At 50.2% G+C, this 24,401-nt stretch overlaps 1 protein-coding gene across 2 annotated transcripts in view; it reads right to left on the reverse strand.

Moving 5' to 3' along the window:
* Positions 1-475: 475 nt before the first annotated feature.
* The window catches only part of IGF2BP1 (insulin like growth factor 2 mRNA binding protein 1), a 42,859-nt gene continuing 18,933 nt past the window's right edge, over positions 476-24,401 (reverse strand). Inside the window, exons 3-15 of one of the 2 annotated variants that reach the window (XM_037491859.2) lie at positions 20,526-20,574; positions 20,000-20,051; positions 17,890-17,953; positions 15,970-16,251; positions 15,027-15,161; positions 14,346-14,468; positions 13,193-13,328; positions 12,492-12,614; positions 12,003-12,119; positions 11,200-11,274; positions 10,339-10,470; positions 9,740-9,853; positions 476-7,242 (exon numbers count right to left, since the gene is read on the reverse strand). In XM_037491859.2, coding sequence (XP_037347756.1) covers positions 7,150-7,242; positions 9,740-9,853; positions 10,339-10,470; positions 11,200-11,274; positions 12,003-12,119; positions 12,492-12,614; positions 13,193-13,328; positions 14,346-14,468; positions 15,027-15,161; positions 15,970-16,251; positions 17,890-17,953; positions 20,000-20,051; positions 20,526-20,574 — 1,495 coding nt within the window. In that variant the 3' untranslated portion in view covers positions 476-7,149. Of the gene's footprint in view, positions 7,243-9,739; positions 9,854-10,338; positions 10,471-11,199; positions 11,275-12,002; positions 12,123-12,491; positions 12,615-13,192; positions 13,329-14,345; positions 14,469-15,026; positions 15,162-15,969; positions 16,252-17,889; positions 17,954-19,999; positions 20,052-20,525; positions 20,575-24,401 lie in introns of both variants that reach the window. The other variant, XM_037491858.2, reaches the window with a different exon arrangement.

A 24,401-nucleotide genomic window follows, 5' to 3' on the forward strand; every position in this document is an offset into this window, starting at 1 on the left:
TTAATTCAGTTTCACTTTTGAACTTTCTCTAACAAGACTGGACTGGGGGAGAGGGGGACGTGGCAGAGGATGTAGACAGGGTGGGGAAGGAGAGATCATCGTCCGCAAAATTCTCCACCATCCCCTGTGTAAGTAAAGATGGCACTCATCTGCTCAGCATCCAGGGCCATCACAAAGCCTGAGCGGGAGGGACAGTTCTTGGTGTGTTCCTTTTACACGTAACTTGCAAGAGCATATCCATCCACTTGGTAGATAACTGAGTGTTCCTGTCACCATGGCACTGCCAGGAGCACGACGTCACCTGGTGGATGCTACAGCAGCCAGGGCTGGGCCAAGAGGCAGGAGAGCTGGAGTCCAGGTTGTGTCACATGAAGTTGTGCCTCCGCCAATCTGGCCTTCAAAAAATTAAGTAGGAAAGGACAGGCTCACAAAAAATGGTACCTTCTCAAGAAACCCAGAAATAGGTGCCATCTACAGGGCTCTTCTCAGGTCAGGTATCCACCAGAACCACTCACCCTCACCATTCCCGTACCAATTGCCACCCCCTGCACCGCCATCTTGTGTCTTTTAGAGTGGAGGCCCTAATGCATCATGGAAATTAGGAGCAAGGTCCCATTGAAGTGTCACCTTGTTTCTGTCCCTAAGGGTAAAAAATTGCCTCCTTTGCACCTGTGTGACTCAGCTCCCTGGGAGCTAGAGCTCTCATGATGGAGATTGAGTCCCAGAAGGTCTGTGCATCCCAGCTCCCGGACCCAGAACACCCCGAGACACAGACACACTCGACTTTCAATAGAAGTTTCCTTTTATTTTGAAATTCAAACAGAAATGAAGTGGTTTGTGGTTGAAACAACCTTCCCGGGAAAAAAAGCTGGAGTGCTCATCCAGCAAAAGAAACTCCCGAAGTCGGAGCCAGCCGCCCGCCTCCCCCAGACAGCAGACTGGAGTGAGGGGACATTGACACCGAGTGGTGGCGGCTGGAGGATTTCCAGCAAAGTACAATTTTCAAAGTGGCTGCAATTACAGAAGGGGGCATATAGCATCATCACAAGCCCCTCACCCCCACCACAATTCCCGTTCATAAAAATAACATTTTTCCCTGTCCTGAGAGTACTTGACAACTCAGGACTGAAGACCACCTGCTTTGCCTCAGGGGAGGGGAATGCATTTGACTTGTGCTGGCTTCTGAGACCAGGATCAAGATGCTGGAGAAAGGGGAGAATGCAAATGGTGGTAGAGTTAATTTATTCCTTAGGCTAACTCATTATCTGCTGAAATTCATTTTGAACACCTTTACACAGATGAGGGTTATATAAAACGAACACAGGAACGTTATAGGTGGCCCCCAGCTCCCTAAAAAGGGGAACAGTGAGTCAAGACTTAACATCCCGACACAAAGCCTTACTTCTTGGTAAGGGTGACTGAAGTCCCCTGGCTGGAAGGTAGCGGGGCCTGAATGGGGCGAGGGTGGGGACAAGGCTGGGGCAGACTGTGAAAGCTGTACCTGTCTGAACAGCCCATTATCTTCAACAAGTGGAAAAAATCGCCCAAAAGTGAGACTTATTTATGGGGGAAAAAAAGAAAAGTTTGGGGAATTAAAACAATCCAGTGGTCACTGGAAAATGTCTCTTTTTTTTAATTTTTTTTTTTTTGGTTTTTAAAATTTTTTGGAAAGTATTTTTAAGGTAATATTTTTTTTTTTTTTCCTTTGGAAAAAGAAATCTTTTTCCCCCCCCTAACCTAAGCAAGTGGAGTTGCCACTACCTAATTTATCTCTATTGTCTTGCTAAGAGGTAGATAAAACAAAAGTGAAATGGGGCGTCTATGAGGAGGTCCAATAGAGGGTGGGGAGGGGCTGGGACCGCCCAGTGGAACTCCCCAACTACAAAGACAGCCTGAGAGGCGGAGGACCGACTCTCCCAGGACAAAGGTTCCTGCTCCACCTCTTCTACAGCCAACTGTGCCCATGAAGACTGAAAAAGGGGTACAGGGGAGGCAGAGCACCTCAAAACCCTGTTGAAGAGGTCTTAGATCTTGCTTCCTAAGATTTGACTTGGGGGCTGAGTGATGGATTCCAAGCCAACCCCCAGATTCACCTCCAGCCAGCCCCCTCTTCAGCCTCTGGTCCAACAACGATAGAGCAGGAGAGAGGGGGGCACGCTGGAGGGGAAGAAGTGAAACAAGGGATCCCACGGCAAGGAAGGCAGAAAGGGGGGAGACCTAATGGCCAGCCCTCCCAACCCAATCAGTATGAGTGGGGGATCAGGCCTGCCTGTTCCTCAAAGACAAACCTTCTGTGGCACAAGCCTCAACTCACTTCTCCTGGCCGGGTTCACACCCGCATGCACGAGTCCCGGGCCCTTGGTTCCAATCTTACTGTAAGGACTGAGGTAGTTAATCCATCTATACTCGTAGCATCCATCACTGTGGTTACTCAAAATGCATACTCCCAAGGAGCTTCCTGCTATTTCATTTCAGAAAAAAAAAACCTCTTTTGTCTTGTCAGTCCGGATTCAACCACACCAAAGCGCCGGGTATGGCGCCATCTAACTGTGCCCAAGGAGGTGCACAGGGCTGAGGGCCAAGGCCGGGCTCTGGCCCTCACCCTCGAGATACACCTTCGGTTATCAGGCCTCCTCCCAGTCCTGTACCGACAGAGAAGCCTTGCGTATCCAAAGGAAAGAATTCAGCTGGTGTTACTCTAAGTCTGAATACAAGAGAAATGTTCTGCATCTAAGTCATGCTGGAAGGGAAAGGCTTTCCATCCCCCGGCACTGATGAGGAATCTTCTTCCATCTTTCTGCAATTACTATGTCAGGCTGTGCTATTTTCCTTCTCCCAACAAACAGGTAAAACAGTTGCGCGGTGCGAATGTCAAAGCCACTAGGATCTCCCCATGAACACTGGGGGGAGGGGAGAGAAGGGAGACCCCCACCCCTGGATGAGCGAAGGGAGGAAAGGGTTGACGAGAGGAGCCAGCTTCCTACAAGCTCAGAAGCTCAGCAGTCCCTCGGGGCTCTGTGAGGTAGTTACACAGCACTGTGGTTCCCGGTTTGGCAGAGGGTATGTCTGAGGTGGGAGGAGGGGAAGGCACCCTTGAGAGTTAACTGAGGCCCCTCCTCGCTGCCGGTCTGCCAGGCCTGAAGGGAACTCGCGCGCTATCTCTGCAGTGGGAGCAGGGGACCAGTCCCACAGGGAGGAGCCCCAAACTTCCCCTCCTTCCCCAAAGTGCAACCAGGAGCCAACAGACCCCTTTCTCAGCTCCCTATCCCCTGGCCAAGTACACCCCAAGTCCCCCAGGAGCCTGGAAAGGAAGGGGACTTGTCTTTAAGCTCACGCTTTCCCCAGGGGCCTCCTCTCAGACAGCCCAAGTGTGTGGAGAAAGATGGCTATTGCTTTGCTTCAGAAAAACGGCCTCTCATCCTCTGTCTTTGGCACAGAGGAAAACATCCGCAGAGAACCAGCTGGAGGGTTCTCCTCCAGTTTTCTCTGGGTTCTTCGTGGGGCCTTTCCTGCCATTGGTGAGGCATATCTAAGAAAATAGCTCCCAACTTCCCCCAGGAGTGGAGCTAAGGGAAAGGAGAAGACTGATAAGGACCGGAGGAGGAGAGAAGAGCAGAGGGTGACAAAAACTCCCTGTTCCTAATAATGGCTCGCTCCTACCCAGAAGCCCTTTATAGGAGCTGAGTCCACAGCCCCAACTGCAAAAGGCCACCAGACCCTAGAGGGGATTAAAGCCACTGGGGTGTAACTGTCAGATGCAGCTTCAAAGTCAGTGAATCAACCATTTTGGCTTTTTATGTTTTCCACAGAATTAAAAAATATATCCTAAGAGATGGTCCTTTCTTAAAAATATAAATGCAGCACACACACATCTCAGAGCACAGATGTGGTTTCTGAAACGTCACTTTTCTCACTTCGTATCTCCCAAGTGCTTTTGACATTAGTTTCTCATCTCATCAAGGATGGGGAAATGGAGGTATCTAGCAGAGGGCAAGAAACTGCCCAGCGACCCAGCCTCCGGCCGAAGACGGACCCACCAAGGCAGGTCCTTTTCTCCGCTAAACTTTAACCATCAAACCATATTCCTTCTGCGCTCTGCTAGCACAACTCTCCCGATTCTCCTGCTGGGCACATCGGATGAAAGAGCCGTGCCTAATCCAAGTAAAATCCCTCACCACACCTCCTGGTCTCCTCGGGAGCTGCATCAGCCAAAGGAAAAGGATGTGGGCTTAAGGTGTGAAAGGAGCAGGATCCCAAGGAAACCGAACACTGCAACAATCACCTTTCAGGTACTGTGGGGTTTTTTTGATGGTAGTTTGAACCAGTTTTCAAAGCATGCTTGCTGCTGGAAATTCACCTTCATTCAATCACTAAATGGCCAATGTCTGAATGTTACCTGCTTCATTTAGGGACAAAGCATATAGAGCCAGAGCTGGAAGTTGGGAGACCCTTTTTTTGTGGTGAGATCAGGTGGGAAGCTGAATTACAGTGGCCTGATATGACCCCTAAAAGCTTTCCTGCTTCCTCCTTTCTTGGGCAGACAGTTCTGGGGCCACAAAGGAACATCATGGTAAGAAAGGGATAAGACATGAACCAGGTAAGAGTCCATCTGTCCTCAGTCATGCTCCCATATCCCCTGGCCCTCCTTGCCACCCACCACCCTAAACCAATAATTCCCTAAGTTTGGGCCCACTCTCAGAATCCATCAGATCAATCTGCAGACAGGAGGGGGGCGGGTCAGCTGAGGACCTCTTGCCCCTGGTCTGCTGATACAGACCGAAAAGAACACCAAGACAGAACTGAAAGGAAACAATCAAAAAAAGAGGCATTGCAGTACCAAACTTGGTGGACTCTCTGAGGGTGAGAAGGTGGCTTTGTCTCTTCCACGAACAGAATCTTGGCTCCCATATTTTTTAGACAGAGAAAGAAAAGTTTTTTTTTTTTAAGGGTATATTTTTAAGTTATTATTTCTCTCCTCGATAAAACGGAGGCAATACTTTAAATATCTCAACAGCACCACTGGTGAGGGAAACTGAGTGGAATGCCCTTTAACCAGAGGGGGGGGGACCCCTGGCTGGTTGTTAGAGAATTGTTTTGCCGTGGGGACCCTCAGCAGCCCTAGACCTGCTAATCCCCCTAGGCAGGAGTTTTCAGGGGAGGCTCAGGAATCTGAAAATCAGCTCAGAGCCTTGTCCAGGCTCTCTCAAAATCGGACCTTCCCTCTCCACCCCAGCCTCCCAGCCCAGTCCCACGGGGTCTGTTCTCCATAAAGCATTTAAAGGGTTACACTGGCTCATGCTGTAAGAAATTATGCAACATAACTTTCTCATTTTTTTCTTTTCATTAAAAAAATAAAATATTCAAGACTATCAGCTTCTCTTACTTCTCTTCTTTTTTATATAAAATATCAGCAAGCCGCAAAGAAAAAAAAAAAGATTTTTTAAAAAAAAAAGGTGGGGGGAACAAAAGGAAAGTAATTGCTGAGGTAACTTCATACCTTGAGGTAGTTTACTTGGCGCACAGCATCACCTGACTGGCTCCGCCCACACGTCATGGTTATCTAGTTGTTGTTGCAATGTTGGGAGGAAGGGGCTCAGCACCGGCTCCTCTGCATGCAGGGAGGCCTCCCTTCCTTCCCAGCACACTTGATAGCATTGTCCAAGGGAGCTAAAGTGCACCACCTGGTAATATGCATCGGCCATCAGGGCGTTAGGAGGGGAGGGCTAGCCTCTAACTAATGGCCACCGTCTTCCCCAAGGCCTGCACTTGTTGAGCCTGGTAAATTAATAAATTAAGTGTACTCCTTTGTGCATAATATTGCTGGTATTTTGAATTTTGTTTTCTAGGCACACCTTTCATCATGCCAATAATTCATGGAGGCAGAAGCCATCAGTTAAATATGCCTTTAGATACACATAGACGCATATACTCTCTAATTTACTGAATATTCATAATAAATGCCAGATGGTGGGCTTCAGCTTTACAGAGAGCTCAGGGTTGGGTTCCACATCCCACCACCACCAAGGGAACAGTGCCGTGGGGGGGGAGCGCCCCGCAACCTCTGCCTCTGGGAAACCAGCCCTTTGGGGAGCACATGGGCTGGGTTGAGGGCATAGTGGCAGCCTTTGGGGCCACTCAAGTCCTCCATGGAACAGAGACTTTATCAAGGGGAGTTATGCCCCCTTCCCAGTGCTCATATCCAATCATTAAAATAGACTTTAAAAAAATATAAAATCTGCCTGAGAATGATGGGAATCAGGGACAGTACAGTGGTGAGCCCCTATCCCGCTGAGCATTCAGTACCACCCATGTGCGCCTGAACATGACATGGGACCTACATGGTTCAAGGGATGTGAAGGAGGCAGGGGAATCTTGGTGGGAAAGCCCCAACAGAGTGGGGGAAATTTCTCGTGCCAATTTTTCAAATGGTGATCTGAGACAGATCAGCCACGAGGGCACTTCTTTTAAACGTGGATTACTAGAATTTTAATCATCTCCCCATTTCTTCCCTATTCTTTACTCTTGATAGTCCTATTGGTTGGTGAGGGAGGGATTGGAATTGAATTACAAATACTGATGTGTCTTCTCCCTTTGAGTTAATATCAAGCAAAGCCATGCATTGGTTCCCACTTTTTCTGGTTAACAGTAAAGAGAAAATAATTAGTGTGACTACGAAAAGGTTATGTTGGGGCAAGAGAATGAAGGTATTTAACCAATAAACCAATAGAAGGCTGGAAGAAATTTAGGGTCAAGAAGCAAACCATCCTTTGAGGCTGATTAAAACACCTTCTGCATGTTTTAAAAACCTGAAGGAAATTTTATTTCTCTTCCCAATGGGGGTCTGACCCACCCTCTCTCAATGGGACCTGTAGAACTCACTTATTTTAACAATCCACGTTTAAAAGCACCCTGAGCTAGAATTTCCAAGGTGATGCCCTGAGGGGGAGGCAGTGTTGAGCCAATTGGTTGGGTGTTTGAGGCCAAGAGATCAGGGTTCCTCACTGGAACATCTTTCTCAAGCAAGTGGGCAAACCTGATCTGCATCTCGGCCCGCGTCCCTGATTCCCACTCATTCTCAGGCCTGCTGGGGAGAACGCGCTCTCAATTTCAGCCCGTTGTCCTTGAATCAACTCGATGGGAAGGGGCCGGTCACTTCCTCCGCGCCTGGGCCTGGTTACTCTGTCCCTTTTGGTGCAGCTGTTTGACTTGAGCTAGGATGTCTCGGATCTTCCTCTGAGCCATCTGTGGAAAGAACAAGCAAGAGGGAGAGTGAGGACTCCAAAGGCAAGGAAAGCCTGAACACCGAGTGGGAGGCCACCAGGACCCAGACTGGCAACCAAAAGAGCAGGTCACCTGGAACTTAGAAGAGAGACCAGGGGCAGACTGAGGGCCAGAAGTGCCTTAATTTTCTCTGCCTTCTGCACCCACTAGGTTACAAAGCTAGTGTGGGAGGAGAGAAGGAAGAAACAGCAGTATGAACTCTGAATTCAGAAAGTCAACTGGACCAAGCTGACACGCTACTGATACAAAAAAGGAACTCTGGATCTCCCTGCTGGCCCAGGTTAAGTCTCAGCCCTATCACCGCGGCCTGAATTCAATCCCCAGCCAGAAAGATGACCCACATCGCCCAGCAGAGCTCTCCTGTCTCACCGGCTGCTCCCCTCAGCGGTGTCTTTCTTTCTTTCTTTCTTTCTTATTTATGTATACAAGCACTGGGTACAGTTAGAAGCGTGGGAGGGTGAGAGAATTCACCAGAGCCAGAGCGGGAAACAGAACAGGCAGACTGACAAAGTACACTGCTGAGGGGAGCAGCGGGCGGCAGGAGAGGTCTGCGCACCATGTGGGACCCTCCTCCAGTGGCAGGAGAGGGGAGAGATAAAGTGCCCGGAGATGGGGAAACAGTACTGCTCGCTCCACTGTGACGTCTGACAAAGTGCCACTGAAGAATCAGTGTCTTTACTTCTTCTTAGTTTACTTCCCTAAGATGATCTTGCTTTATAAGCAAAATCAAGTGCAAAAGGAGCTTCTAGGCTGGGGAAGAATGTAGAATAAATATGAGCTCCTACTGTTAGTCTCATACTTGATGTTTTATGTAGTTTTCTTTTAATTCCTTGTTCTGGTCCATTAAAATTGCCCCACTGCAGCACTGAATACATCCTGCTTTTGCATCTTTGAGTATATCATTTACCTCTTAATCTTCACGTTCCTCGTCTGTAACATGCAGTTGTCGTGGGGATTAAATGAACTAGGAAAGGTAAGCCTCACAGAACAGCACTAGTGTCTCAGAGACACTCATAAATCTTAGCTGGGCCTCCCCTGGTGGTGCAGCAGTTGAGCGCTGGGCTGCGAAGCTGCCCGCAGCCTCTACAGCGCCAGCTTGATCCCCAGCCACTGGCGAGGGTCCCACATGGCGCACAGACCTCGCCTGCGGCGCCTGCTGCTCCCCTCAGCAGTGTATTTCGTCAGTCTGCCTGTTCTGTTCCCGGCTCTGGCTCAGGTGAATTCTCTCACCCTCCCGCACTTCTGACTGTACCTAGTGCTTGTATGTATAAATAAACAAACAAACAAGTAAATCTTAAAAAAAAAATCTTAGCTGTTACTGGGACTTTTGATCGCTTCTCAAAAGGTTGATAAAGTTGTTTGCAAAGTCACGGAGCAGAAAGGCCATGGGGTTCAGTTCAGTTCCCACACCCATTTTCTTGGTGTCAATACACATGGAGCCAAAAGCCAGGATCCTGCATTCCTGTTTTGCCCTTGACTACCTGAGCAGCCCCAAAGGACCGTTAAGTCGGCTGTGACTGCTGATCTGCCGTGGATGGAAGGGACTTAAATCAGTCGGCACCTTCTGTGCCAACACAGAGGGATTTTAGGAAAACCCCCCGAGCATTCAATCATCTTTTCTCCGATGTGTGAGGGATCAGAAAATTTGAGCCTGATGCCCTTCCTCTTGGCAGGCTCTGGATCAGTGCCAATGCTGGGCAGTGCAGACAGGCTCGCTGGGGGCAGCACAGGCCTGCGGGGCAAGGAATGGGAAACGACAGGGTGGAAGAACAGGAACCCGATGGAGCATCATTCTTGGAAAGGGACTGTCTTAGAAAAAGGCAATCTAGGGGGCCTCCCTGGTGGCACAAGTGGTTAAGACGCAACCTTTGAAGCTGTCTGCAGCCACTGCAGCACGAATTCATTCCCCAGCTACCCACATGACGCAGCAGACCTATCCTGACTTGCCCGCTGCTCCCCTCACCAGTGTGTCTCAATCTGCCTGTTCTACTCCCCATCTTGTCTCCAGTGAATCCTCTCACCCGCCACACCTCTGGTCTGTATCCCAGTTCTTGCATACATGCATAAATAAATCTTTAAAAAAAGATAAAAGAAAAAGGCAATCTAGGGTGTTACTGTTATTAGTCCATGAACAAGGCTGGGTGGTGGGCGATACCCATTTCCTTCCTTATCCAGTGCAAAAGGGCTAGGGAAGGGCTAAGGTAAGACACCAGAGCAGACTGTGAATGTATGTCCCTGCTGTCATACATGATGTGTGCTATAATCCAAGCTGTCACATCACTTCCCTGACACGGGCTAGGGGGGAATCAAGAACACGTGTCCCACTCCTACACCTGGCAGTGCCACCCTGCCCGAGCCAGGCAGAGGGCAAGGTCATGAAAGTTACACCTCTGCAGTCTTGCTTCTCCGATGGCTGAGCTCCTATCACCTTCCCATGCTCAGGGGAGTCCCTGTGTACCTGGCTGGCATAGAAATGCCCGATGATCTTGACGATGACCTGGTCGTTCTCATCAGGAGTCTGGTCTCTTGGCACTACCACCTCAGCGGCTGTCAAATTCTGCAACTCATTCACCTGGGGGGTGAAAGAGGGGGATTTCAGGGTGCTGTCAAGAAATCATGGGTGGCCAAGGAGTTAAGGCTCAGTGCTATCACCGCAACCTGAATCCAATCCCCAGCCAGGCGGGCTAACGCACATGGCAGAGCAGACCTCTCCTTCCTTACCTGCTGCTCCCCTCAGCAGTGTATTTCAGTAAATCGCCTGTTCTGCTCCCCACTCTGTCTCTGGTGAATCCTCTCACCACCCACACCTCTGGCCTACACCCCAGCTCTTCTATGCAAAAATTAAAAAGAAAACACGGGTGGGACTGGTTGGAAGGAGGCAGGTGACTAGCAGGTAGAAACTAGAGGAGCCAGGAGCTGATTCTGCTCTAGGGAGCAGAATCAAGCCAGTGGGCCACCTGAGAGTCCCATGTTTGAGAAGGGCAGGGGAGGAGGGGCCAGGACAGTGCTGTTGGGAGGACTGAGGTCTAGAACTTCAACCTGGCCTTCGTGACTCACTGTTTTGCCACCTTTGCCAATGACCCGGCCAGCTGCTGAGGCTGGTACCCGGATATGGGTCTCTAGCTTCACTTCTTCCTTAGGTCCAAAGAAATTCTCCTCCTTGAGCTTTCCATAAATTCTTCCCTGTGCCTGAAAAGAGAAGGTCATTGCTAACTAGAAGCTCACACGCACATCTATGTATGTGAAACATAAAGGAATCAAAGCAAACACAACTGTGGGCCCCAAACTCCCTGTGCTCTTCTGTCTCCCAGGCAGCCCCACCCAAGAAGGCTCAACCATCTAAGCTGGGGGGACAGGGGGTATAAAAAAGTCAACAGAGTTAACCTGACAATCACCTCTCTTCTCCTCCTTTGTAATACTGGGTAGAATCAATGACCTAAACTTCCCCGGTGTATAATCTGTTAGCTACAAGCCTGACCTGTGGGGCACAAGGTGACTACATCTCTCTGCAGATGGCAGTGACCAGCAATGCAAGCCCCTGCATGGCAGTTAGGAGTGTGGTCCCTACTGTCCACCCCATCCTTGGTCAGACTGCATTACTAGCTCTTTGGCTGTGTGACCAGAAGTTCCAGAACCCAGGGATGCTGTAGGGATATAAAGGAGAGTCGGAAATTTGGCATCAAAGGTCTTGGTTAAAAACTGAGGGAGAAGCCCTTAGACTTCCTTCTTTCCCGTATTCCTGTTGACCCTCAGAAAATGAAGAGGGAAGGGGTGTCAACAGCAATGACATTCGGTGCAGCTGGAAGCAGTCAGCAGTCCCTACCCCGCAGGCAAGTTTTCACATGCAGCATGGATTTGCATGCCCACCCAACCTTTATCCTCTGTTATCCACTGGGGACAAACAATAGAGATCAGAACCTTGAATTGGGCTTCTGGGGGTCCAGTGATGATGACCATACGAACTTTGGAATCAGGAGTTTCTGGGGGAGCGATCTATAACAGAGCAAAGAGCTGGTCAGAGAGGAGGCTGGGTCTCCTGGACGGCCTGCAGACCACCCTCACTTCCACCACAAAACTCTGGGGAACCGGCAAGGGAAAACCAAACTCCCTGCACCTTAGGGTCACTGCCCCCCACCATGATGGGACATTTTCTAAGTAGACCCCCCCCACCAAGTCCCTGGGGAGGTTTCAGTGCAGTCCTGCTGAGGGAGGGGAGACAGATGAGATGACCAACGGGCTTAGGGCAGTGACACACTTAAAGAACAGTCCTGTGTGTGACCAAAACCCTCAAGACCACCAAAACATAGGCATTTGGACTTGGGAGGTTTAAAGGGCAAGACAGATTCTCCCTCCTCCCCCACTGGTCCCCGGCCAGGAAGATCAAAGAACATCTAACGTTTGTGAGCAAGCGCTGTGCCCAGCAGACAGAGCCAGGGGCTTGTGCTGCACCACTTCATAGTGTCACAGCCACTCTGCTGTCAAGACACTGAGGTCGGGTCCCACAGCTGAGGGGCTGAATTTGGACCAAGTCAGTCTGTGCCGGAACCAAGCTCCCTAGTCCAGAAACATGCAAGGCATGCCACAAAGACCAGGTCAAAAGCAAGGGCTGGTTCCACAGGAGGAAAGGCTCCAACATTAGCCATCTGGGAACAAAACAAGAGCAGTAGGGCAGAAGCAGAGTGTTGTCCCATTCGGGAACTGGAAGGAGACAGAGCAGATACCTTGATGGAGGCACTGGCGAAACGGGAGAGCTGTTTGATGTGCTGCCCCTTCTTGCCGATAATGGCACCCACCGCCTGGGCAGGAATGAAGACCTGCACCATCTCCTGCTCCGGAGCCTGCTGCCAGGGCAAGAAGTGTTATCACCATGGGTCAATGGCACAGACCCCTGCTCCCCTGCCATGAATCTTCAAAAGGGCTACAAGCTCTCTTACTTCCCAGTAGGGTTAAGGGGAGCGGGGATTTCTATGTACTCCCACGCAACCCCTATCCCCCTGCAGCACAGAGCAAGAGAAGACTGTGCCTGCAGCCCGGGCCACAGGGCAGAGGTTCTGAAGTGTGGGCACTGGTGGCTGGGAACTGGTGGGGCATTTACAGGCCTCCCTCTTCCCTTTCTGCAAGCCCCCAAGCAGCAGGCTCCCGCAGAGTTGGACCCTACGGGGGCCATTGCAGGGCCCAGGGGCCACCAGCAGTTAAGATCTTGCACCTACCATAAAGGAGCTGTAGGGAGCAGCTCCCGTGACGCTGCTGGGAGGCGGCGGGACTGCACTGGATGAGGCTGGGAAAAGGCCCACTGCGGCCAAATTCAGGCCAGGGATGAGATGAGACTGCAGCTGTGGAAGGAAGGTAAGGAGGTGGTCAGTTCACCTGATAGGCCTGCTGGTTCCTCATGCGTGGCCCCAGGAAAGCACTTTTACAGAACCCTTTGGTCTTATGATGTAGAGTTGCCCTTCACGCAACATTCTCACAGAACTAAACATAAGGAACTCCAACCACAGAAGCGAACCAGTTTAAACCTTCACAGGTCCTTCCCTCCCCAACTGTTCAGCCCACTATGGAAGACACGGCGACAGACTCTTAACAATCTTGTGTATAACCCTACAGCACAACAGTCTTAAGAAAAGGCCTAGTGGGTCAGACCCCCACCCCATTTGACTTCTGGGACTCACCTTTCTGGTCACAGATTCCACACCCTCATACCCTTTAACAATCAGATCAAAATAAAAAGGACCACAGACCTTTGAAGCCCATGAATTAGACCTACCCCAAGAATCAGACCAAAAACCACTAATTCAATGACCCTTTTCCGATGAGTTTAGGGCCAAGAGCAAAGTCGAACCCCAAGGCCCCATGGTGCAGGGGGTGCCCGGCTCAGAAACAGAGCGGGGACCACGGGGGTGCTGGCACTCACACTCATGGCAGCCACGTCATTCTCATAGGCTTCACGAACTTTCTTCATGATCTCCTGCTCAGCCCTGCAGCAGTTTTCGATGGCCCCCTTCACAGTGATGGTCCTCTCGGGGTTGTAGAGAGTGAGGTCCTGTAGCCTGGGGGACAGAGGGGCATGCCAACCTTTCACTGACAGTCCTGGACCGGGGCCCAGCGGCCCCACATTCTGCAGGCTGTTTCGGTGAACAGCTCCCTGTTCCTGAGCTTTAGTTTATATCAGGCAGGGAGTGAAGAGCAGGCAGACAGGAACAGCCTACTGAAACCCTTCTATTAGCGACAAACCCAAAGAGGGTTTTGTGACCAGCCAAGCAAGGAAGTCTGTGACTGGCCATTTCCCAAGGACACTCCATCTCCTGGGCTTTTATGGAACGAGCCACAGCCAGTCGCTGTGAAATGAAGTGGCACCACACCAGGCTCAGAGGCACAAGCCCACCCTTATCTAGTCCCTCCCAGAGAGGCTGCCCACCACAGAGAGCACATGCTCTGTCCTCAGAAACGGACAGAGGTTCTTCCACTTCTCAGCAAGTAAAACCCCAATGTCCTGGCACCGCTGCAAGCTCTCCTGAGATGCCATGGTGCTATGTGGAGGGCAGAGGACTAAGGGCACAGCAGCCCTCCCACCTGCATGGCAGTGGGGAAGGGAGGGCCAGGCCTCACTGAGTGGGTCAAATGCTCTTTACTGCTTCTGTTATTATGCCCCTTCAATGGGGAGAGAGTGCAGCCAGCAGGTGTTAAGGTGCAGGGATTAAATACTATTGGCGGGGGCCTCCCCGGTGGCGCAGAGGTTGAGCGCTGGGTTGCGAAGCTGCCCACGGCCTCTGCGGCGCTGGTTCGATCCCCGGCTGCTCCCCGGCCACCAGAGGAGGGTCCCACATGGCGCGCAGACCTCTCCTGCCGCCTGCTGCTCCCCTCAGCAGTGTACCTCAGTCCTTCTGCCTGCTCTGCTCCCCGCTCTGGCTCTGGTGAATTCTCTCACCCTCCCACGCTTCTGACTGTACCCAGTGCTTGTATAAATAAAGAAATCTCAAAAATAAATAAATAAATAAACAAACGCTATTGGTGCTGGGCCCCTGGGCACCTCACTCAGTAACAGAGAGACTTGGAGAGTCCCTTACGAGGAGATGGTGATTTTCGTCTCAGTGTCCTGCTCCACCTTCTTCAAGTTGCGTCCTTCCTTGCCAATGAGACGCCCCACAAAGTTATTGTGGGCCAGGATCTTCAGGGGGACCTCGTCAGCCCTTAGGAAGACAGGGGAAGGCGTGAAGGACTAAGCTCCTTAGCAGTGGGCCACGAGAGGGTGGGGGTTCCAGGACAGACCACAAGACAGGTGTGTTTTGAAAGACTAAGGAAATCAACGGGTGTTTGTTTCAATAGCAAGTGGGGATGGGTGCCAAGGGGCTCGGGTAATGAGAGCTATGGATTTGCTTGCTATCTTAATTGTGGTTTTACAGATAGATGCACATTGTATTCCCAACTACATACTTCAATGTAGAATTCTACGCATCCAGGGAAAGAATGAAGTAGGTCGGTATGTATTAATGAATGAAGGTTAAAAAAAAAAAATTCCCTGTGATCTTATTTGTGCTAAAGTGTACATGAACGCATGTACGCGCACACACACACACGCACACACCTGTGAGTGCACAGAATTTCTAGGGGAGCATACAAGGAAAGGGGAGTAAGGAGGGTTTTGATTCCGTTTATAAGCTTTTGTACGCCAATGTCTCCTACAGTGTCATTAAAAAACATGTGCTGGTGTGGGAGAGGTAAGTCCCCCAAAACAGCTGAAGCCTTACGTTTTGGTGTCCTTTGCCTCCTTATGCATAATCTCCAGGATCATCTTGCAGGCGGAAGAGCAGCCCTCGGGGGTAGAATGGACACTGATGGCCTTCTCGGCCGCACCGGCATTCTCCTTCCTGTGCACATCTATCCTAAGAACCCCAGGACAAGGACGGGGTGGTTATTCTTCCAGAACGAGACGCAAATTCTGGCTTCCCCCACCTCTCCTCAACCAAATGCAGAGTCTGGTCTCCTTGGAAAAGGTTCAACGCAGAATTGGCAAAAGCTGATAAAGGGCTGGGAAATACGACCAGCTTCCTGCCTCTATCGGCAGTGGTTGAGAAAGGCGGGAATACAGGGCTGCAGATCAGATGCTTGGAAGCTGCATTCCCCCTCAAATTCTGTATTTCCCCCTTGAAGGGGCAATAAAAGGGAAAATGCAATGTCCCAAATTAATAACGATATAATGACTCTTTTCTTTCCGACAGAGTACACTGATCAGCCATTGAGACTGGAGCAGCAGTGGCTGTGATGGAATTGGGATGGTGAGTGACCATGCCCCGTTCCTCGGCCAGTCTTGGGCCAGGCTGGCCAGGCTTGAGCAACCAACAGCAGTGCTGAAATCAAGAGCACTGAGCAGCAGCTGATTCACCAAGACCGGAGCTGCTCAGCGAGACTTTCTATGAGAAATCTCAGGCCCCTTCTTACTGACAAGGCCCAGCCGCTGCCACTGCAGAGGGCAGCCCAGGCCCATTCTACTCCCAGCCTGCCCACCTCCAAACCAGGAGCTGCCACTAGCACTAATGCTCCCTGAGTGGACAGGGGAAGGAACCCGTTCCTGGCAGCATGTCCCCAAGAGGGACATGTCTATGCCCCTTGGTGTGCTTCTAAATCACCCGCCTCCCAGCACCAATTGCTGCCTCCAAGCTCCTGCCTCCCTTCCCCAGCAGCCAAGCTCACTTGGACTGGGTCTGTTTTGTGATGTTGCGGATGGTGGCGCCCTCCTTGCCAATGATGGCGCCCACATACTGTGTGGGCACAAGGAGCCGTAGAGGAATGTCCACTTGCTGCTGCTTGGCTGGGGCCCCCGCTGCCACGGGTGAGCCCTGGCGGGGCTGACCCCGAGAGCCAAAGCCTCCTCGGCGTCCATTCTCAGGCCCCTGTGCTATCTGCTCGTCGGGAATGTAGGAGACCTTCAAGGCATGGTTCTCTAGCTGATGACCGTTCAGCTTCATGATGGCTCTGGGATAGAAGAAGAGGCTACTGGTCACTCCAATCTACGCCCATCACACCCAACACTCTGCAAGGGACAGGCTCCACTGGGCTACAACACGAAAGGGCTCTGAGAATGGCCCCAGCAGTGGGGTGAGGGCGGGACCACACTTCCAAGAACAGTCACTGGGTTTGACCAAAACCCTCAAGACCACCAAAATAAAGGACTTAAACTAAAAACAGAGCCTCCCTGGTGGCGCAGGGGTTAAGTCTCAGCACTACCAAGCTATTGCCAGCCACTACAGCACAAGTTCGATCCCCAGCCAGGGAGTTGACCCACATGGTGCAGCAGACCTCTCCTGTCTGCCTGCTACTCCCCTCAGCAGTGTATTTCACTTAGTCTGCCTGTTCTGTTCCCCACTCTGTCTCTGGTGAATCCTTTCAACCCCCACATCTCTGGCCTGTACCCCAGTTCTTGTATGCATAAATCTTTTTTTAAAATCCTTTAAAAAAAGAAACTAAAAACACCTTTATTTCCAAGATATCAAAAAATGCAAATGTAATGATGTAAATATAAATGATCTGTGAGGATTGGGGAGATTTGGGGACCAGCCTATCAGTTTCAGCCAAACCACTTGCCTTAAAGGATTCGTATGGAAAGCACATGGAGGCAGGCGGTAAGAGTTGTGGTTTTTACACCTAGAGTCTGACATCTTGTTAAGGAAAAGTATGTAAAAGAAGTGAGAATGGGAGACATTGCAGTCTGCTTACCACTCCAAGTGGATTTAAGTGCCCTGGGTGCCCTGGGGCGGGGAGAGCAGTGTGAGTGAGCCGGAGGGAGGGGCAGGGCCACGGACTCCCAAGGCTGACTCAGGTTGGAAACACTAATTGGGCAACAAATTGGGCAACAGCAGCAAGTTGTGGGGTGAGCAAGCTTTTTCAGCTGGGCTGAAAAAGGGTAAGTGTGACCACAAGGGGCAGTAGAAACCTCCAGACAACTCTGAGCTCCGGAGACATCTACAAGAAAACTAAGTGGTAGAATTGTGTATATTGCACCCCTAGATGGGAGGAAACAAACAGGACAGTGGAAGCACATGGAAGAAGCATGAAAGTCATGAAAAGAAAATGTGGCAAGTCTATGAACATGGTCAAATGGATATAGAAGAAATGCGTAAAATGCATTTAAATGTACAGTCAGTTGGTACCAACAGGTGAGAAGTGTAACTGTGCCACCAAAGGATTAAGCGGCAAGGAGTGATGGATGTGATAGACTCAAAGAGCCGGCTGCAGAGAACCTGGCCTGCCCCAGTCGCATCCTAACACCCACTTGCTTGTTAAAAGTCTTGTGGCTCCTCCTCACTATCACTAGATGGCGCCATAAACATAGCGAAGTGGCCAGCAAGTCCCCGGCCACTAGAAATCTATCAGAAACTCAACTTTTCTCCTGCTCAGGATTTCCCACCTTCCCTCAGGAGTTCTGCCCCTTCAGGGTATTTGCCATCCATCCCAAGGAGTTTCTGAGACCCCTGAACCAAGTCTGAGGCCGACTAGACAATAGCGGAACCAGGGGGGCCTCACAGCTTTGGAAAAGAGACCCCAACTCCCAGCGCCCAGCCCCCTCCGACACACACACCCTTCCCAGCCCACTTCCCTTCCCTGCCCACTCACTGCCTGGTCTGTTCCCTGTTGGAATAGGTCACATTCACCACTGCAGTCTCGCTTTCCGTGTTCACTGGGGAAGCAAAACAGAGGGCGGGGTCAGAGTGGTTAAGGTTTGGAGATGCCACAACAAATCCGAGTGTTAAAAAAAGCCTATCCTTCCGTGATGTTATGACATCCAGAAAGGAATCCTGGGCAAAACATTTCCTTTTAGACCCCTTTCACCAGAATTCCTTTAAAATCCAAATTAACCTCTTTGCATTTTCCCTTTATGTCTCCCTTTGATTTCCTCACCCAGCCCCTGCCCCAAGAGCTGAGTATACAGAAGGTACAGTCAACTTATCAGCAGTTATTCAGCAAGGCTAACATACACACCCCACTGGAAGGCAAATTTACACTTGGAAAGTTAAACGTGTTAAAAATCACACACTGAGTGAGGTTACCAATTTATAGAAAGCAAACATTCTATGAGATGGTGTGTAGGTGTGGGGACACCCAAATTCATTTTTTTCGGGTATCCTCAGTATACTAACCAAGTGGTTATAAAGCAGACTGTGATCTGGCTAAATGGATCGTGGCTGTGGAGTCTTGGGGGCAGAGGGGCAGAGGCTGGGGAACAGAGCGTCCAGGTTTTGAAGGAGAGGATTTCCTGACTGTACATCACAGGTTCATGACACCAACTTGAGCCCATGGAGGTCCCCAGCTCTGATTATGATCGAACTTTTGATTTCCATTTGACACTCAGTCTTTCCTACAGGGAGGAGACTGGGTTGGACATTAGAATTGCCAACTGGGCACCTACTTCTCACTTTAAATTAATAAAATTAACCATCTCCTATGCATCACTCTCTAGTGACTGAGGGGCCCCTGGGCCTGCTCAGCCCTAGGGTGAAAGATAACAAAGAACAAGTCTCTGTTCCCACAACATGGAGAAGCCACCTGGCCCAAGAGCTCAGTGCAAATCACTCGGTGCCCCCCTTCTGGCCTCCAGCAGCACCTTCTTCCTGCTCAATGATGAGGAAGATTCTGCAAGAATAATCTTCCAGTGAAATGGAAATATAGCAGTGATGAAATCGGCAACACCACTACCTTCACAGAGCTTACACTCTAGTATTACTAGGAGAGACAAAACTGAGCATAAAAAACAAGCAAATGCTACAGAACATTAGAAGGCACTTTACTGAGAAAGTGAACATTTGGGAAGACTTGAAAATTTTCTCTATTGTGCAACAAAAGGTTCTGTTTGCTCCAGGTAGCAGACAGCCCTGCAGACACGGTGTGGTGGCGCCCCAATGAGCCTGAGACAGATTTAAACCAGTGCCGACTCCTGCTGGGCCTCCCAGCAGAGCTCCACAAGCCACATCTTAAATCTTGCTCTGTTTGTCCAGGAGTGACTGAGTCATTTGTAAGATGTGAGCGGGTCAGTACTGGGCAATGGTTATCAGCACGTCCACTTGTGTCCTGGCATTTACGATAAAAGGCTAGCTACAGGGTTTCTTGAAGGTTTACAAACTCAAAGTAGTGTTTTGTCCACCGAATAACCAAGTTCTATAGGCATCCAACCAAAATTACTCCCTATCTTAATCTCATTTCCTCTAAAAATAATCTATAAAGCAATGGAGAAATTTCAAAAATCATAGCAAACTTCTTGTGATGCACCATTTCTTTCTGATTATTTCTTTTTAAGGGCCCACTCTTGAATCTGCCCTTCAATCTGGAGTAACTAAGCAGTAATTCCTTTGTTTTTAAAATTGACCAAAAACATATAGCTGACCATTAGTGCTTCTAATGTGCTAGGTAGGTACTCAAGACCAGAATGAAGAATCAGACTAAATGAACAATTTCCATTCCTGACTCCAGAACTTCCAGATCTCTCTTTCTACCTTGGTTGGTCCCTCAGAGCCTGGAGACCCAGGATTAGGAATGGGTGACTTTGTTCAAGTCTCCTGCTAGACAGCAAGGCTAACTCGGACTCCATGTCTAGGTCCCATTCCAATATATCTCCCCCATCATAATACCATTCTGTCTTCTTTTGATATGCCAGGGAGATGTGGTAATGAAAGATGAAGCTGACCCCTGACCTCTCCATAGCCACCCCTCCACCTCCTCCCAGTCTTACCTTGCTCGCAGTTCTCTACTGTACCATACTGAGCAAGCAGGCTGTCCAGTACCTAAGGGAGCACGGAGAACAAGGGAGGCTATAATGAGCATCCCAGGAACCATCACAAGGCCATCCTCGGAACCCTTAGGTGCGGACCTTGTGTTATTACTGGTTCTGTTTGCCCTTTCTGGGGTATTAATGCTGATGACAAGCTGCTGGGGTTATCTCTGCAGAAATATTTAAGCTCTGCATTTAAGGGACCTTTTAGAAGCAGAATGAGTCAACTAAATCATCTTCTGCCAGCACTAAGTTTGGGGCTCAGGGAATATCCTTCCCATCTCCCTGGTATCTCTCATCATAGAGAGAACACAAGGGCTAACACTAGTAGCGTCCTGGGTAAAGAATGAGCCCTCACCCACCCACCTCCCCTCACCTAGTCCCCAATCTCCAGGGTCTTCCAGGGTCAACTACCTCTCCCAACTGGGGAGTCCCAACTTTGCAGTCTTCACTACCCCAAGTCATTCAGTTTCCCCCAATCACTTACTTCCCATCGAAGCTGTGGTGGAATATTTCGAATCTGAATTTTCCGACTCCTGAAATTAGAGGGATAGGATTAGTGACAGTTGTGGACGCTTTAGGACCCTGTGTAGTCGCTGTTTCTAGCCCTTGTCCCAATGTGTCGCTCCTTACCTTCCGGCCCAACACCCAAGTCTAAAGGTCAGAGTAGGGGTGTCCCACTTGAGAGAGCAAAATTACTGCTGCAGCTGTCACAGGACCAAGAATCAGATACCCTAAGCACTAAGGTAACCTAAATCCCTAAAAATCACATCTGTTTGTCTCACCACTTAGGTTTCTCACTATTTCTTTGAATCAGAAATCACCTATTGGGGCCTCCCCGGTGGCGTAGCGGTTTGAGCTCTGGGTTGCGAAGCTGCCCCCAGCCTCTGCAGCGCCTGTTCTATCCTCCCGGCCACCGGAGCAGGGTCCCACATGGCGCACAGACCTCTCCTGCCACCCGCTGCTCCCCTCAGCAGTGTACTTCAGTCCTTCTGCCTGCTCTGCTTCCCGCTTTGGCTCTGGTGAATTCTCTCACCCTCCCAGTGCTTGTATAAATAAATAAATAAATCTTAAAAAAAAAAGAAAAGAAAAAGAAATCACCTATTACCACCCGCTATATGGCAAGCACTGGGATACAAAGCTAAACAAGACATTATCAATTCACCTACTGCCTACTTCTTTCTGGACTTTGCTCGAGATTGGGGGGTGGGGGGGACAGGACACACAGCAGATAAACAGAAAAAGTGCCTGGCCTCAAGGTGCTCACTGTCTGCTTGGGGAGACATGAAAACAAGTTACAGCAGGATGGCAGAACATCAGTGAGGGCTTTGTACAGATCTGTATTTAATCCTGGGCTCCACTTACTAGCACTGATCTTAAAAAGATTATTTAACTTCTTTGAAGCTCAGTTTCCAACTTTGTAAAAACAGTGGTAATAGCTATTCACAGGGTAGCATAAGGTGATGTTAGACATTATTATAAAGAGCTTAGCAGAAAAGGGCTTGGAGTAAGTACTTAAGAGTTTAATGACACTAAAACACAACGTAAGGGAATGCTAAATTGGGGTTGATTCACACACCATGATCTCCTTCACTCCTCCCAGTTATCGATACTTTCTCCTTCCCATCTTTCAAAAGCCTCTTAAAAACATAATCTTCCACGGGTAATCTTTCAGGTTCCAGGCTGATTCCCAGGTAGCTGCTCACCTAAATCAATGACCTAATCCCTGGGTTTAAAAAGCTTTTAAAGGACCAACCTGGTGGCACAAGGGGTTAATCCTGAGCATTATGAAGCTATAGGCAGCCACTGCAGCACAAGTTCGATCCCTGGTCAGGGAGCTACCCACATGGCACAGCAGACCTCTCGTGTCTCACCCGCCCTCAGTATTCCTAGGTCATGGGGCCCAGATTAGCTCTTGCCAAGCTAAAGGACAGGGGTGTTGAAAACATGTGGGCGCCAGGGAAGGAATGCTAATTTTTCAGGAAAGGAAATCTTTTCCTGAGATGAAATAACTTAGGGAAGAGGATGGCTGCTAAACAGAATGTTTGCCCATGGTTCTCTGGTCGCCTTGTCGACCTGATCTAAGGTGTCAGACACAGCGGGAGGGATTAGAAGCGGGAGGCCAGTTCTGGGTCCTGACCCCAAACCATGCCACCTTCTCGTGAAGAGAAATTATGGTCAAGAGGGTGCCCCACTGCACCTGGCCTTGCGTGAGAGAGTCCCCGTACAACTCATACGGTGACCAAATGAGTGGAGGAAATACAAGAACCTCATGGAATAAAAGTCAAACTAATGGAGAGTTGAAAAGGTGACTGCACTCTCTAAGACTAGAAACACTGATCTAGCTTAATTCAAATAGAAAGGCTGGCCCAAGCTAAGGCCCTCCATCAAGCCAACACTTGTGAAGGGCAGGGAGGTGGAGACTGCCTGCCTGAGTATTCAAACCAGTAAGGGCCTAAAGCAACCCAGCCCCAATGCAGGAGAGGCTTGATCAGAAGAGCTTTCAAGATGGTCTTTGGTATAATCTCCAGTCAAGTCAAAGGTCAAAATCACCCTCCTCCTACCCCAAACTCTCAGTCTGAGGAAGGCTTGAGGGGCTTTCTTTTCAGGATTGGGAGGGTAGGGGAGGGGGCCATAGCAGTGGTGAAATCAAATCTCTACTAGGGATGTTAATCCATATCCTGAAAGCAATGGCAGTCTGGAATGTCTGGAATGTTCCAGGAGTGGGAGGGGGGAGGGCAGGGCCACCCAACCAATGAAAGAAAAGGCCTCCCGGCTGCCCTCCCCCACCCAACAGGCAGAGACGCATTCACCCCTCTAGTAAGCACACACCCAATCCTGGGAACCCTCTCCAGGCCCCTCCAGGCCTCCAAACCCCTTTTCTGCAAAGCCCCCAACCCTGACAGAAACACAACAGAAGCCAGGAAGAATCTTTGTGTTTTAGCGCCTGGTCTGGTTTCTATTAAGTATGGTGCTACCTAATTTAGCTCAGGCCCAAAGTACATGGGGCAATGTTGGGGTGTGTACCCAGTACTCCCTTCCTAGGACGCCTGGGTTGCTCATTCACCCCACAAGTATTTATGGAAGGCCAGTGAAGGCTGGGCTAGGGACATGTGCTGATGCTTGGGGGATCCACATGGAAGCCAAGAGCAGCCTGACTGCATTGCATCTCTGTACCTTAGTTCCCTCCTTGGAAAACTGATAGCATGAGTCAGGGTGTACCTGCTATTGGAGGAAGTAATGATGGCTGATCCAGGTTCCCCGGAAGCCTACTGGGGTCCTGACAAGCATGGGAAGAGGCAGACTGACAATGAGCAGCTCAGTACCATGCTGACAATGTTGCAACGTCCACACCGCTGGGGCAAGTAGAGGGCAGAACCACTGCCCAGAGGCAGGCCCGCTTCCCTTACCCAACCTCCCAGGACAACACAGGGGTTATGGTCCAGTATGGAGACCAGGCCCACTTCCACCCCCAGGATCAGCTTCCACTGTTAAGTTCAACAGTGCCTTTGCCCTGCAGGCAATAGGGCAACATAAGCAGAGCCTGGAGCACTAAACGCTAATACCCATTGTTCAGAAAAGGCAAGAGGATTCCTAAGGGTTCAGGAACCGCCACCCACCCAGGCTCTGTAGCAGATAAACCTGTTAAGTGAAAGAAGCTCACAGCCTCAGGCAATAAAGGCAATGGTTGCACCAACCAAATTACTTCCCTGGGTGCCAACATCCCCGAGGCTTCTGACCTCTCCCCCTGCCCCAACCCACAGTTACCAAGCCTGTAACAAGTTATCAAGCCTGTACCCAGGCTTGATGGGGACTGGAGCCCCCATCTCTAGCACTGCCGGGGACCAGCAGCGGGCATGAGGACCACAGGACCCAAGTGACCCTTCTTCCCAAACTTGGGGAAGGTGGATTCCAGGAGAGACCAGAGAGAAGCATTCCTGCAATCGCCTAAGGAGTTAAACAGGCAAACCAGAGAGTCAGGAAGCACAGGAATGGGCACCCGGATGGGGAGACGCTGGGAGCGGGGGTGGCTGGGAGGTATCCCTGGGCAGGAAGCTCTTGTACTTTTCACCTTTTCAGAGCAGTGTCACTGACTTAAGACAGAATGGGAAAGTAGCCCACCACCATTGAAGAAGGGCCCCAAACTGAGATCCAGGCCCTACTGGAAGCCTCCTGGGACTAGGACCAGATAACTCCACAGCAGCTTTATGGGGGGAGGGGGGGGCGAGGGGAGGTGGGTAGGAGCATCTTCCCAGAGTCACACAAACACTGAGAGTCAAAGTCAGGATTTGACCCCAAGCTTGTCAGACTCCAGGCTCTTTGCCCTGTCCCTGGAACTTTCTTTTTGATGACATAAAGAAGA

This window comes from Talpa occidentalis, unplaced genomic scaffold (assembly GCF_014898055.3).
Source record: "Talpa occidentalis isolate TD23 unplaced genomic scaffold, MPIMG_talOcc4v2.1 talOcc4.7, whole genome shotgun sequence".
In the NCBI taxonomy this organism is placed as follows: Eukaryota; Metazoa; Chordata; class Mammalia; order Eulipotyphla; family Talpidae; genus Talpa; species Talpa occidentalis.